The sequence below is a fragment of the Ylistrum balloti genome, unplaced genomic scaffold, assembly GCF_031769215.1.
Source record: "Ylistrum balloti isolate Yb309-2 unplaced genomic scaffold, AGI_CSIRO_Ybal_v1 Utg369626, whole genome shotgun sequence".
Classification (NCBI taxonomy): domain Eukaryota; kingdom Metazoa; phylum Mollusca; class Bivalvia; order Pectinida; family Pectinidae; genus Ylistrum; species Ylistrum balloti.
In genome coordinates this window covers 815,227-831,331 of record NW_026781894.1, presented here as the reverse complement: position 1 = coordinate 831,331, position 16,105 = coordinate 815,227, and the positions used below count along the sequence as shown (strand labels likewise).

The following is a 16,105-nucleotide window of genomic DNA, read 5'->3' as shown; positions in this document are numbered from 1 at the left end:
TTATTTCAGCCAATCAGAACGTTGTCTAAATTGTTGCAATAGTGTTTTGGGAAATTTCGGGAGTGGAATTGCACAGAATTCTTGTTGATGATAGCTTCATATATTTTTTCATTATAGAGTAGTAAGGGAACTACCATAAAAGAGGCCTTGGCCAAGTGGGTAAGTATGTCTACTGGTGTCAGGATGTAATATGTATATGTAATTTGAAGACTTCCTACATAGTCACACAAGCCTTATTAGTTTCCACCTCTTAACAAGCAAGCTCTTTGGGGCGAGTTTTTCTTTTTACTGATGTTGACAGGACAACAACAGGAAGCAAAAATTGATAATTGACAGTGGTCATTTTTAAATTTTGACATTGAAGTTTGTTACTATGGAACAATTCTTTTTGAAACTTATGACAATCATCATGGTCAGTATTCAGGTTCTACTTGTGTATGTCATATTTGAACTTTTTTAAGATATTCAAGTTAGTAAGTATAGCCATAACTCAAGAAATGCCAAGGAGATATCTGTCTGTGTTGATCATGTTAGTTATCAGATGATTCTTATTTACCGGTACTTTCATGTCTATTGAAAAATTTGTTTATTCAATAATTAAAGAACAGATCAAACTTACTTAAAACTAAAAGGTCATCTGATTTTGAGCCAATTATATCCATCCTTACTGAACATTTTTTTATTTTTCATCTCTGCAAGCAATTTTTGGAAGATCTTATTACTTGAAGATCCTTGAAGTTATTTGAATGATTGTCATTTATGTGATTTATTAGGAGGAAAAGAATGGTTGTAAAGCATGTGATGGAACCAAAGTGGAATTGTATGGACTTTGTCCACCCATTGAAAAGATGGATGCTTCATTGTCTACCTTGTCCAAGTGCGAGTATGTATTTCATTGTTTGTAGTCCATTTCATGTATAAGTGAAAAAAAGTTTTTGACTTGTTGATTTAGTATATCATTTAACATTTATGGAGCTCTGCTAGAATACTCCTGTATCCACCTAGGATTCCTGCACCAACATATCTATCGATCAGTACCACCCATGGGAAGTTGGACCCCTCCACCCCCTTTTTTTATTTTTACACATAGTGTATCATTTGATCAATCTCAGGAGTCCTTTGTCAAATTAGGGTGTAAACGTGCAGGTTTTAGAGAGTCAGGGATAACCCTAGCTTCCTGAAAAAGTACTTTCACTCATACTACAGGATGGCAAATATCAGTACTTAGACTTTACATGACGATTTCTGAATACTCAGACAATCGGTCAAAAGAACTGATTTTGCTGTTTCTGAAGCATTTCTTGCACCATTTAAAAAAATCTCGAAACTTTGCATGTGGATCAATTTTTTTTCAATAGTGGTGTCTTATACTATGTGTTTTTTCTCATCTTTGTTTCTCTGATATCATGGAAATATAGATCTAAAATCAGTCATCCCCTATATTTTTACCACAAAAACTGTTGAAATTAATCCATGAAACTTAAATTGTGCAGCAGTCTGGTGATTTAATGAATTAGGTCGAATATGGATAGCCCTGATAGAACAGACCATCTACCAGTATATCATTTGGTAGAACACATTATACCAGAGATTTAGATGATTAAATACTGCAAATAATATTGGTCACAGCAAACTTCAGTGATTATTTGTTTTTTTCTCAAACATCCTTACAAATAAACTCTGGCTTTTGTAAGTATTTTTTACTCTGAAAGAGCTCTGAAAGAGAAGGGTCATATTTGTGGTAAAATACCACATATATATATATGTATTTGTATTTCTGAAATAAAACACAATATACATGCACCCCCTGCTAATTGTCATAGTCTCTCTATTTTGCAGAAGACTAGCTCTTTCCACAAACAGCATAGAGAAGATTGCAAATTTGAATGGTTTGAGTAAGTATGCTGTTTAATAGTTATGCACAATATTTATCCTATAGTAAGCTTGGGGCTTTTTACAGAATATCATGAAGCATTGGTTGGTTATTCATATATATATTGTATCAGTCACATATATTTCCATATGTCATTTATATAAACACTGACTATCCATGTTCTTATCAAGCATTTCGTAAACTTGACATTTGAACAGTTTGGTACAGTTTCAAATCTAAATGGCCACATACACCAACCTTTCATTAATCCAGATTTTATGATTTTGAAAAGTCTATCTGAAATCATACATATTACAATTGCATGTTTTTATTCTCTTGAATTGCTGTATGTATCAGTCTTAATTGTACAAAATGTGCTTTCCACTTCCGTACTCCTTGTTTGTAATTCACTGACATGTCTAGTTTTTACCAGAATTTTATACTGCTCTTGCATTTGTTTTCAGAGTCATTGAAAATTTTGTCTTTGGCAAGAAACAATATCAAATCCTTAACTGGTTTAGTAAGTGAAATTTTATTTATATGTTACATTTCTAATCAATTTGATGGACTGAGTTTAAACAATGTTTTTTTTTCTCATCAACTGTAAAAAAAAAAAAAGAAAAAAAAGACAAATAAAAAAGTAAAAACGTAGGGTGGTACCATGAATCTATGCATACCGACTTGGTTTTTTTCCCAATTGATACATCTTTGTTGGTCAAGATTTGCACCCTGGAAACCAAAATTATATCTAAAGTGGCAATATATAGATATATTTATTATGTTTGTTGTACTGTATATTTATTGTAAATTTGATGTATTGGGGTGGTGGTAGACTTGTCATTCTTTACTCCCTGATTGTTTATACAGGAAGCTGTTGGAGAAACGCTTGAGGAGCTTTGGATATCATACAACGCAGTGGAAAAACTGAAAGGAATCAATGTACTGAAGAAAATAAAGGTGAATCTACTTAATTGCTTCAGAATAGAAATTATGTCAGGCTCTCTTTACTATGGGGTTCTTCCTTTGAATGTTACGAAGTAATAGATCTGATTTATTCATTCTTTTGATTTTTACCTTGTAAGACAGGTTTTGATAATATCAACTTTTCCCTAATGTTTACGATAACTCCTAGAGAGGCAAAACAGCTTATATATGATGTGGTTTAGTTCATTATTTAACATATCTAACACAGATATACAGAGTCAGATCAATTACCTATCATATGAAAAAAATGTACCTAGGTTATTTACTGACAATAAGCCCATTTCTAGTAATAAGTCAGCCCATATCAACTGCTATTTTAGTAGACTCAGTAGCAAATGTTATTTCCTTGATTTGCAATAACCTTACCTCGACTTCCAGTCAGAATTTGTATGTTGACCTTAGGCTTATTTTAGGAAAGGTTTGGCTCATTATATGGGCATTATCACAAAGAATACACACCTGACATCTACATTATAATATAGATTTACGACCAGGCACCTACATGTTGATATAAATTTACTATCCATATACCTACATGATATATATTTAATTACCAGAGACCTACATGATAACAAAGATTTACTTACCAGATACCTACACGATAACAAAGATATACTTACCAGATACCTACATGATAACAGAGATTTACTTACCAGATACCTACAAGATAACAAAGATTTACTCTCCAGATACCTACATGATATATGTTTACTTTCCAGATACCTACATGATAACAAAGATTTACTCCCCAGATAATTACATGATAACAAAGATTTACCTACCAGATACCTACATGATAACAATATTTACTCCCCATATACCTACATGATAACAAAGATTTACTCTCCAGATACCTACATGATATATGTTTACTTTCCAGATACCTACATGATAACAAAGATTTACTCCCCAGATACCTACATGATAACAATATTTACTCCCCATATACCTACATGATAACAAAGATTTACTTTCCAGATACCTACATGATAACAAAGATTTACTCCCCAGATACTTACATGATAACAAAGATTTACTTACCAGATACCTACATGATAACAGAGATTTACTTACCAGATACCTACATGATAACAATATTTACTTACCAGATACCTACATGATAACAATATTTACTCCCCATATACCTACATGATAACAAAGATTTACTCTCCAGATACCTACATGATATATGTTTACTTTCCAGATACCTACATGATAACAAAGATTTACTCTCCAGATACCTACATGATAACAGAGATTTACTTACCAGATACCTACATGATATATGTTTACTTTCCAGATACCTACATGATAACAATATTTACTTACCAGATACCTACATGATAACAATATTTACTCCCCATATACCTACATGATAACAAAGATTTACTCTCCAGATACCTACATGATATATGTTTACTTTCCAGATACCTACATGATAACAGAGATTTACTTACCAGATACCTACATGATAACAGAGATTTACTTACCAGATACCTACATGATAACAGAGATTTACTTACCAGATACCTACATGATAACAAAGATTTACTCCCCAGATACCTCCATGATAACAAAGATTTACTCCCCAGATACCTACATGATAACAAAGATTTACTTACCAGATACCTACATGATAACAAAGATTTACTTACCAGATACCTACATGATAACAAAGATATACTTACCAGATACCTACATGATAACAATATTTACTCCCCATATACCTACATGATAACAAAGATTTACTTACCAGATACCTACATGATAACAAAGATATACTTACCAGATACCTACATGATAACAAAGATTTACTTACCAGATACCTACATGATAACAATATTTACTCCCCATATACCTACATGATAACAAAGATTTACTTACCAGATACCTACATGATAACAAAGATTTACTCCCCAGATACCTACATGATAACAAAGATTTACTTACCAGATACCTACATGATAACAAAAATTTACTTACCAGATACCTACATGATAACAAAGATTTACTCTCCAGATACCTACATGATATATATTTACTCTCCAGATACCTACATGATAACAAAAATTTACTTACCAGATACCTACATGATAACAAAGATTTACTCTCCAGATACCTACATGATAACAAAGATTTACTTACCAGATACCTACATGATAACAAAGATATACTTACCAGATACCTACATGATAACAAAGATTTACTCTCCAGATACCTACATGATAACAAAGATTTACTTACCAGATACCTACATGATAACAAAGATTTACATACCAGATACCTACATGATAACAAAGATTTACATACCAGGCACCAAATTATGAGATTAAGATAAGATAGATGTTTTTGGTTAATTATACATTTATGCCAACATTATTTAAGATTGCTACAAATAATGTTTTTTATCATAATTTTGCAGGTACATATAGGAAAACTCGGTTGTGCCAAACTTGATTTAAAAAAAAACACAAACACAAAAAACAGGATATACACAAAACAATGTACTGCATACTGCAGACCAGCATTCTGTATCAGAAGTATTATAAAAGTCATATTGTTATTTCTGTTAACAATCTTGGCACCATCAAATTTTAGTGCAATGTCTATTTTGAACAAATAAGCCCAATGATGAATTTGATTGGGCTTATTAGCCATATTTGCCTGCAGTATCTTTAGTGAATAAAAAGCATTAAAATAAGATTACAGCTAGAATATGTACATTTACAATACATTTGATGGAAGATATTTAACAGAAAAAGTTTTGTTAGTTTAAACTTGTTTGGTCTACTTAAAAGTTCAGCATGCCAATGATTTTGCAATACATTGCTGTTGTTTTTAGTTGTTGGCCATCAAAAGGTAAAGATGCATGTATTGAAAAAAGAACATAATTCATTTACTCAATCTTTTCTCCCAAACAGAAGAGGTTTTAAATTTTACTTGGTCTGGTAAAATTCAACAGATTTTTGATCCATTATCATTTTATTAATTTTTCCAGGTCTTGTACATGTCAAACAATGCTGTGAAAGATTGGGGAGAATTCGGCAAATTGGTGAGTTTAGTCACTAATATATACATTTAGTACATTTAATATTCATCCCAATCTACAGAATGATAGAGACTTCCTCTGGCAAGAAGCTAAGTGCAAATAGGTTATTTGGAATTATTCGTTATTTTGGATACTGCTTATCTCGATTTCGTTTTCATCTCAAAATAAATATAAGGAATGGTATTGTAAAAATTGAACTTTGACTGATAATTGGTTTAAAGTAAGTAAATTCTCAAAAAATAATTTTCAAAAAGTAAGTTAATTGTATTTTATATCATATATACTCTACCTTGCAGTGACTTCTTCATTGAATTTTTCTTACACAGGGTGAGCTACCTCTGCTGGTAGAATTGGTGTTTGTAGGTATGTAATGAATTAGCAAAATTTGGAGGAAATATTTGACAAAGATAAATGGAGACAAATATTTATACAACCATTCATAATTAGTAGAAATACAAAGTTACAATGGCTTCAATTTAGAATTAATCAACACATTTTCACATCTAACACACATTTATATGAAATTGGTCTGACTGATAGTTCATTTTGTTTCCATTGTAAAATTGAAAATGAAACCATTGTTCATGAACTTTGGTATTGTAAAGAAGTAGAATTTTTTGTCGTCTAATTATGAGTCTTTATTAGATGTGTATTTGATTCCATTTGCTTTTAGTAAGGAAACATTTATCTTTGGTTTATATGATAGAAAAAAACAGTGTGGATAACTTAGTAATTCAAATCTTGAAACTATTATATATATATACAAGGCCAGAAGTATGCAAACTACTTTGTCCATTTCTGCCCTAAAGAACTTAATTAAGGATATGTATACCACATTGTTGTCAAAGGCGAAACTGATCTGCTGAACTTATAGAAAAAAGGAAAGATTATGAGAAACCACATAATTAAAAGATAAAAGTCATATAGCTAGAATTGCCTAGTCCACTGTCTGTAATGGTTTTAGGTAATCCATTGGAAGAAAAGCACAGTGCAGAAGGGGACTGGAGAGATCTAACAGCAAAAAAGCTTACCAAACTGAAGAAACTGGATGGTATGTTTGAGGACACCTCTTCGAGTCATTTCCTAGCATACTATTCTATGGTGATATGTAGAGGAATATTAATGAGTTTGACAATGTACAGATAATTACTTTTAATCAATTTCTGACAAATAATGTAGTAAGAAAAAATGTGCTCTCATTTTAGGTCACCTGAAACAGAAATTTTCTAATTCTGTGAAAAAAAGCACACAATATTTTATTTCAAGGACATTTTGTATCAACAAGAGAGAAAGTTTGGGTTGTGAATTTGTGACTGGACTAAGGCTATACCTGATAATGAAATGTTGTGTTCATAGTTTCTTTTTCTTCCATGAAAATATGTTAATATGAAAGCTTATCTTGTAAACAGAAGTTTGGCATTATAAGTTTCAAGAAAACAATTTCAGAAAATGGCATCCAGAGTAACAAAAGAACTTTTGTTTGACACGGATTCAATTAAGGAAAGATGTAACCTTTTCAAGTGTGTGAATTATTACGGCAGTTTTTACTATTCTTGTTTTAATAGTAAAATTCAAATGATGTGAGTTACAATTGTTTTTATTGTAGGAAAGTTTTTAGCATGTCAATTACATTGTTTGCAACAGAATCTATGAAAACATTGAATCTACCCTCATAGTACTATTGAAGATTTTTCAATGGTCAATTTAAGGTTTAAGTAAGATTTATTTTTGTCTTTTCAAGATAAGTTATGATGAAGTTTTATCACTTTGATATGCTGATGTTCTAATTCTAATTGACAGGATTGCCTATAATCCGACAAGAAGAAGATGAAGACTGAGGATTTCAGGCAAACATCGGGATATCATATCGGACATGACTCAGCCTTTATTCTGACGGACAAGAATGTATTGAACATTATTTTTGGGCTTGTATCATTGTATCATCTTCATCGATCAACAAACAGTGATTTAATTCACTTTCATTATACTCTTTGGCCTGAATTGGTTTTTTCCCATGATGACCAATTATAGTTATTGTCCCATGGAAACACCTGTATGCATCACACCAAGCAATTGGAGTTATCTTCCTCTAGATGTCTGTAGATGTCTTTCAGACATTTCCTATGCAGCAGATTTCTATGAAAAGCCATCCAACATCATAGAGGAACTATTTGATAAGATATGCTATGGATTCAAATGGGTTTTTTTGTATATAAATACAATGCACTTCTCTCAGTCAAAGTACTAAGCTGAATATTATATATTTATCTATAATAATTTATTTAACAGTAATATAATTCAGTTCAACAGTTAAACAGTACAAACTGCAGAATAGGAAATAAAACAAGCATGTAGCTAATATCAATCCATTTCTATGTCAATAATTCCATATCTCTATAATTTAAAAAATTTCTCAACCCAGCTGAATAAAGAGAATTCAGAACCAAAAGAGTTTTTGTTGCCACTATCAGCAGTGTATCACAAGAATGTACAAAGACTTTGTACTTGCAGTCAACATGTAGCACTGGTAAACATTGCCTTTTGTTCTATGAACACGGTTTTCTGTTTAAAACAGTGACTAGATACATGGCCAAATGAACTGTATACAAAACAATGTCGAAGTTATTTTTATATTGTCAACATTGGATCACAAACCCTAATATGAAAAAAGTAGAGGAATTTTGAATTGTTATTCAATACATTGTACAATGATAATTATTAGTTAATAAGTAAAATAATGTGTTACCTATAACATAGTTTGTTCTTTTTGTCTATGCGTTCTTGTTCAAGCAAGAGGCCCAAGGGTCTTAACAGTCACCTGAGCCACAATGCTTCTTGTAACATGTCATATAAATGATTTTGTTAAAAAGTAATATAACTAACTATATTATACGCTTAAAGCAAATGTAAATTGGGTATAAATTAACTACTGTCCCAAGCTAAGGCTTCTAACCAAGTTTGAATGAAAAGATATTACAATCACTCAAGATTGTGATTTTTCATACCTGGTATAAAAAATCTTCCATCCAGGAACAGTAGAATATCTCCGAAATTGCAGTCAATTTGACCCATTTTTGACCCTGCTAATCAACCTCTGGGGGTTAGTCAAGGTCAGTATGTGCATATCATCAAACTGTCAGCTTACATTAATAACAAAAAAAAAAAAAAAAAGAGGTCCACAGGCGTTAAGGGTCATCTGACTATAAAAACCTGTACAGGAAAGACACCAAATAGGCTTAAAATAAATTGCTCAATTACACTTCAGCTTACATAGAAGACATTGGTTGGTTCATTAAAGACATTTTCTGCAAACTTGAAATCATATTCTTTATACATGCTCTACACAAATGCCATTACTCCAGACATTGCTTGTTGAAAAAACATGCTACATGCCCAATATCAAGATCCTTAGCCTTTTGGTTGTTTAAACATTTGAACATTTTTGACCCGTGTGACATTGAAAGTGGATCAAGGTCATTCATATTTACAATTGTGGTAGCCCTTCATCCCATCATGCTACAGGCCATTTATGGGCACCCTGGGCCATTTGGTTATTGCAAAGAAATCATTTAAAGATTTTAACATATTTGCCCCCGTGACATTGAAAGCGTGCCAAGGTCATTAATATTAGTAAACTTTATAACCCTTCATTCCATCATGCTACAGGCCTAACATCAGCACTTGGGCCTTTTGGTTATGGAGAAGTAGTTGTTTCAATATTTGAACTTATTTGACCCCTGTGACCTTGAAAACGGGTCAAGGTCATGTATATACAACCTTGACAGCCCAAACTTCAAGCATACTTCAGGCTAAATATCAGCACCCTGGGCCGTTTGGGAGAAGATGTCATTTAAATGGAAAGTTTACTCACAGTGCACGGCAGATGGTGCATGACAACAGGCGAAACATAATGGCTATAGGTCACCAAAATCTATTCAAGTTTGAACTTCTGAAAGAAAATTAACAAATCATGCTCAGAAATGTAAATTTGCTATATAAAATACAGTAAATGTTACCCCTTCCACAAGGGTAAATGTGACACCCTGGAGTCATGAAATTTACAATTTTTATAAAGCACTGTAAGACACTTCCATCCATGAAATGTATTTGGTTCTACACTATCTGGGTATTGAGAAGACTTGAAATTTTCATCAATTTGACCCATTTTGAACCCCATCCAACAGCCCCTAGAGATCAGTTGAGGTCAATATGTGCATCTTATTAAACTGTCATCTGAAACTAATAATTCTAACCAGGTTTGACCTTTTTCCAAAAGAAAATAAACAAATTATGTTCAAAATGTAATTTCCAATATAAATAGTAAATTTTACCCCTCCCCTTGTAGAAATGCGGACCCTGGGGCCATGAAATTTACAATTTTGGTAAAGCATCTGAAGGCTTTTGATCCATTAAGAGTACTTGATTCTATCTTACCTGGAATTTTGAGATTTTTTGCAACTGCAGTCTATTTGACCCAGTTTTGGCCCCGACCCTATAACCTTTATATTCAATACTTGCTTACCTCAGGTAACCTAGACCTCTTGTTCTCAAATCAAATCTTCAAATTGCACAGGACTAACTAGAGACCACAAGGAATTTCTAAGTTGATATAAATCTATTTTGTGCACCTTAAGATTATAAGCTCAACTTTCAAAAACCTGTGGTCATCCTTTTGCTTTTTTCTGATCAATCTCACAATTGAACATTTTGTTTGTTATCAGTGTTTAGATACATGCATGTTGCAGATGACAAGATGATAAGACATGTTGGTGGAAGGTCAGGTTTAATGATAATTTGTGTACATAGATATGTATAGTAAGCAACTGCACCAAAGACATGAATGGTACTGAACTTGAAATGAACCAATACAACACATAAAGTACACCAAGTAATAACTCAGAACAAGGTATAAAACATACTGCTCTTTTGAGCCATTTATTTGGTAAAAATATGTATGTTAAAGAATTTGGTTCCAATACTGAGATATAATAGAGTTAATGACATCACATAGTGAGTAACAGATGAAGTCATGTATTACAGAGATGAGAAAGCAGACATGTTTTAAACAGTAATACCAAATTCTGACATTTGTCAGAACAGACATACTAAGAAATCTTTCAACCACAACAATAAGCTTTCACACAAAATATTGTGTGTTCAATGATACTAAATAGTAAGTCTGGCTGGAACCATACAAAACAAGACTTTTATTCTGAACTTAACAACCCATTAATGTATTGAGGTTTTTATAACAACCAATGTTTTCTTACCAACTTTATTTCTGGAAAGTGTTCTAAATTTATGTTTCTGATCTGATCCCTTATAATATCACTTATTCCTATGTACTAGGTACATATATTACACAGATTGGTTAAGGTGTGTGTTTTACACAGATCAATAGGAATGTGAACCAACAAAACTATGTAACTGGTCAACAGAATGTGTGTAGCACATATGTCACACTGGATCAGTCTGTGATGTGGACTAGAACAAGTCTATCATACAGACTAGAACACTGTGTGCCACACTGACTATCCCTGTCTTCGATACAGAATAGGACATGTCAGTCCACCTTATATTACAGTATTGTGTCGGTAACAAGGATGTAAAACATGGAGAAGTCCTGGTCATAATAGTTGATCGTAGATGAAAAAAGTGATGCTGATAGCCATTTCATAAAATACCAGTACTTTGTCTTGAGGAAGTTTCAAGAGACAGTAAATTGTACTCACTTGCAATACATCTTGGAATCTCAGAAAAAATCATCACCGACACATTTTAAAGATAAGCACATGTTCTCAATGAGTGGAAGTATACAGAAATATTCAATACAAGAATATGTATAACAGCACTGGTAGCTGATACCAATGGTAAGTAGGACTGGACAAATAATGACATGATTAAAATGTACATATATCAAATGAGATTGTTATTTATTTAACAAAAAGCACTTCTTTTTAAAAATCTTTCAATCTATACAAGAATTATCAATCTATTATTTATAATACTTTACAACAAACAGTTCTGTAATAACTAACATAATGGTGACAATACTTCATGATTGACAAAACACATAGAAATTAATTGATGGTCGAAGATATTCCACAACCAAAAATGTTCAAATATCCTTCATCACTCTCCAAACCTTCTGTATGTGAACAGTTAAGTACGCTATGTACAATATAAAGACATACTTTTGCACATCACCTGAACATGTTACTTGCTCACATCCAATACACACATTTTCAACAAAATATTCAAGAATGGATAAAAATATAGTAATCCTGTCATAAAGTTGACTAATCTAAATACAAAAGCTAAAACTTATCCTTTCAGGAAAATGATCCCCCAAATTTCACCCTGATCTCAAAGGATCACTAACACAGCACAGCCTTGCAACAATATTTTCTATATAGTTAGATAGAAGATTCAGTTAAAATTTAGAGCTTAGAATTATGAAAAATCAACATAAATATAATTTTGTCTGTTTGATGTAGAAATTCACTTGCATCACATCCAAGCAAAAGGCTATTAGTGGAAATGATACAATGAAAAATACTTAAGTAGCTTTCCTTAAAAAGTAATTTCATTTAACATTTCAAAGATATATTGAAAATTTGAAAATATAGAACAGTTTTAATGATTGAAGATAAAGAATTACAACAGAGATAAGAATCATAAGTAAAAGATGACCACAGAAACAATATCAAAATAATTAGGAGTTCCAAAATCAATATCTATCAAGTCTTATACATATATTTTCCCATTTAACTTCTTCATTTTTACACTTTGAATGTGTCTACCAATCCTTTCTAGGCTGATGTAGTCACTTCTAAGTCTAGCAGAAACCTGAAGAACTGTTCTCTCATTAGCAATTCATTTATCAAATTTAGCTTTACAACTTCCAATCTCTCACTGCTTCCAAACCTATAATTTTGTATATGTTCAAGCCAAAACTGAAAGATCTATGCTATCAGAAGTATTCTCCTATTACAAAACACTGGTCACCAGTCATGTGTTCACTAAATGTTTTCCATAACCTCATTAACGAACCTTAGCAACTGACACTGATTCGATGGGAAAAATATCTGGATAAAAAAATCAATTTTTCTTTTATGTTGAATATCACTGGATCAGCATAGTGAAATAGTTTGTGTATTCATAGACACATTAATATGGCAGAACCAGAAATTGAAACCCTGTATGTTTCTTGTGACATTAAAAATGTAGAATGAATACAGTGTGGGTGAAGAGCATTGACTGTTGGGAGATAAGCTCTCTAAAAGGAGCAAATTTATTATCCTTGAAGGAAACCTATTAACAGAGTTACACATACACTACTACAGTTGATGACACCAATGTTGAGCATTGATACAGTTGATTGAAGGCTAAATGTACAAAGGTATGTAAACCAATACCTTTAATATTACAGACAATTATGCAGTTAGCACCAACAAGAAACTTATTTCTCAAATAATATTTATAGGTCTTGTAGCAATACATCCACTCAGACTCTCTATGTTGTTCCCCCCTCCCAAGAAAAAACAAACTAATATACATGTATTTTAGAGAAAAAAAAAGACAGCAGTTTAAACTACAAAGAAAGCATTTACAGAATACAATAATGTGCTTTAAGATTCCAAACCACTGCATTCTTGTGTCAGTTAAGCAATAATACAGATATCTTGTCATAGAAATAATGGACTCAACTCTGTGTTGATGTTTGAACTAATAGTATGATGATATAACACAGTTGAAAGAAGACTTGAATTGACCATGACTGGTTAAGTCTTCTGTCACATAAACGAATACCAATATCATACCCAGATAGAAAGGGTCAACATGATTATACCCAGACGTATCAGGTCAACATGATTACACCCAGACGTAACAGGTCTAAATGATTACACCCAGACGTAACAGGTCTAAATGATTACACCCAGACGTAACAGGTCTAAATGATTACACCCAGACGTAACAGGTCTAAATGATTACACCCAGACAAAACAGGTCTAAATGATTATACCTAAACACAACAGGTCCATATGATTACACCCAGACATAATGTGTTCTTATGATAATTCCTAGACATAACAGGACCACATGATTACACCAAGACATAACAGGTCCACAGGATCATACCCTTTGTAATATCCTGATAGCCCAATTCTACAGCAGTAAGACTATCTTGTTCTCATCACATCATGCAGGTAGTCAAATTCTCAATGATTGGACTAGTTTGCATTTGCCAGTTCCAAAATCCTTATCAAATTTTCATTATAACAACACCCCCTCTTCTGTTATCATTCCTTTACGAAGTTGTAAGATCCCTGATTCATTCCATCAAATTACTGAGGTTTTCCTTACAAGGTCAATGTTAATTTTAGAATATTGAATACTTTTCTATTCCTCAGAGATGATTTCTTTACAGTTGACAAACACATGCAAAGTTAATGTTATCAGATCATTTAGCAGAAGACTTGTCTTCCACATTAATAACTTTCATGCAAAAACATTTAAAATCCAAACACATCAATACATCAGTATGTGATGAAATGAATAATTCAATAGTTTTAAGGGAAATATTGAACACTTGTAACTAGTTTTCAGTAGATTTCCTAATTTTGCTGTTTTCACCTCTCTAAATCCATATATCTTTGGTTCAATGTAAGTAGAAAGAATTGCTTCCAAAAATTTTAGAACAAAAATAGAATACTGATCATGTTAACATGTCTCTTTTTTTTTACGTATGATGACATAACTCTATTCTGAAACTAAGCCTTCATTTGTGTCTTTTGAATAATTTACTGATAGAGGCACACAGTGAAATACTCCCATCCCATAATCACATACACTTAAACATCTTTCTTATCTGGAAAATACTTCACTTAAACAGCATTTTCTACAGACAACAATTTTAATAAAATGTACAGATCACTGTTTATCAATCCAATACAAGACTTCTTTAAACATATATCTAAGCATAAAGTAAAAAATGTAACCTTCATCTTTGACAAACTTCAAAAAAAAGGAAACCATGTCAATCTTTTTTACATTTCCTTACAATTTTCATGAAAAAATTATCTTTAACTCAGTTGGGATAACTAAGAAATTAAAAAGCTGCAATGATAATTTTAGTTTGTAGACTGGGTTTGATGATTCCTTGTACATAGTGCTGCCTAAACATGAGAGTATCTCCATCTTGTTGGTCCTTTGAGGGATCTTTTGGCATTGTGTGAAGTTTTTAAATAATATGATCATGATAACCCTTCTTCTTTTCAGTTCAAAGAATTATCAATTCCCTGTCCATTGCTCACACATAGATTTGGAAGCATAAGACTCAGAAATGAATATGTTAAAATGACATCAAATAAGACAATCTGAATGATATTACCTCCAGTAATATAGCTATCTTTTTTGACAATGAATTCATTTTTAATCTGTATTAATTAAAAACAGTCATCTCCGAAATTTTGCTGTTGTCTCCGTTTTTATCATGATTTCAGTAACCAACATCATTCCTTTGATATAGCGTCTTTTTAAGCTCATCAGACCATCAATATACAAGTAAAACTATCACAGAAATCGTGATTGGCCCTATACAACATGTGTAGCAGTATTACACTCTCTGCTATAAAACACTATTTATCAAATTAAGTACAAATTTAACATATATTTTTGAAAGTTTAACACATAAATTTGACACTAATATCATTGTCAGTTTCAACAATCTTACGAAAAATAACAAATGTTTAAAGGAATAGAGTTTTCTATAGAGAAATGATAGGAGATAAGAAGTGATCGATGAGTAAAATTTGAGATTAAAAAGTGAGCAAGATATAACATGGGTATTTATATATAATATATATATATATATCAAATATACATTCCAACAATGATTGATACCTATACAAAATCTATTTGTACAAAAAATGTATATGCAAACATTTCTGAACTTTTCATACACATACAAATGAATACTATATATAGTAGACAGTGTGGAGGACACTCAGCAAACATATATGGTACAAAACATACCTGTATTAACCAGGGCCTTTCTGATCAAAGCCTCCTAATGCATCATTGAGAAAAATGAACACATTTACTTTCCTCATGCTTAAATGGCTTTCAGCAGTGAGACCCTAGGAATAACACTTCCTCACTGCCAATTTGTACAAGACGGATAATGAGATTGCACA

The 16,105-nt window shown here is 32.0% G+C and overlaps 1 protein-coding gene across 1 annotated transcript; it reads left to right on the top strand.

Moving 5' to 3' along the window:
• The first annotated feature begins 122 nt into the window (after positions 1–122).
• On the top strand, positions 123–8,658 carry LOC132551573 (dynein axonemal light chain 1-like). Its single transcript, XM_060215730.1, has 9 exons — positions 123–159; positions 774–883; positions 1,840–1,895; positions 2,338–2,393; positions 2,741–2,830; positions 5,856–5,909; positions 6,233–6,269; positions 6,871–6,957; positions 7,707–8,658. Exons 2-9 carry the CDS (start codon positions 849–851, stop codon positions 7,742–7,744), a joined length of 453 nt encoding a protein of 150 aa, XP_060071713.1. The 5' UTR covers positions 123–159; positions 774–848; the 3' UTR covers positions 7,745–8,658.
• The last annotated feature ends 7,447 nt before the right edge of the window (positions 8,659–16,105 follow it).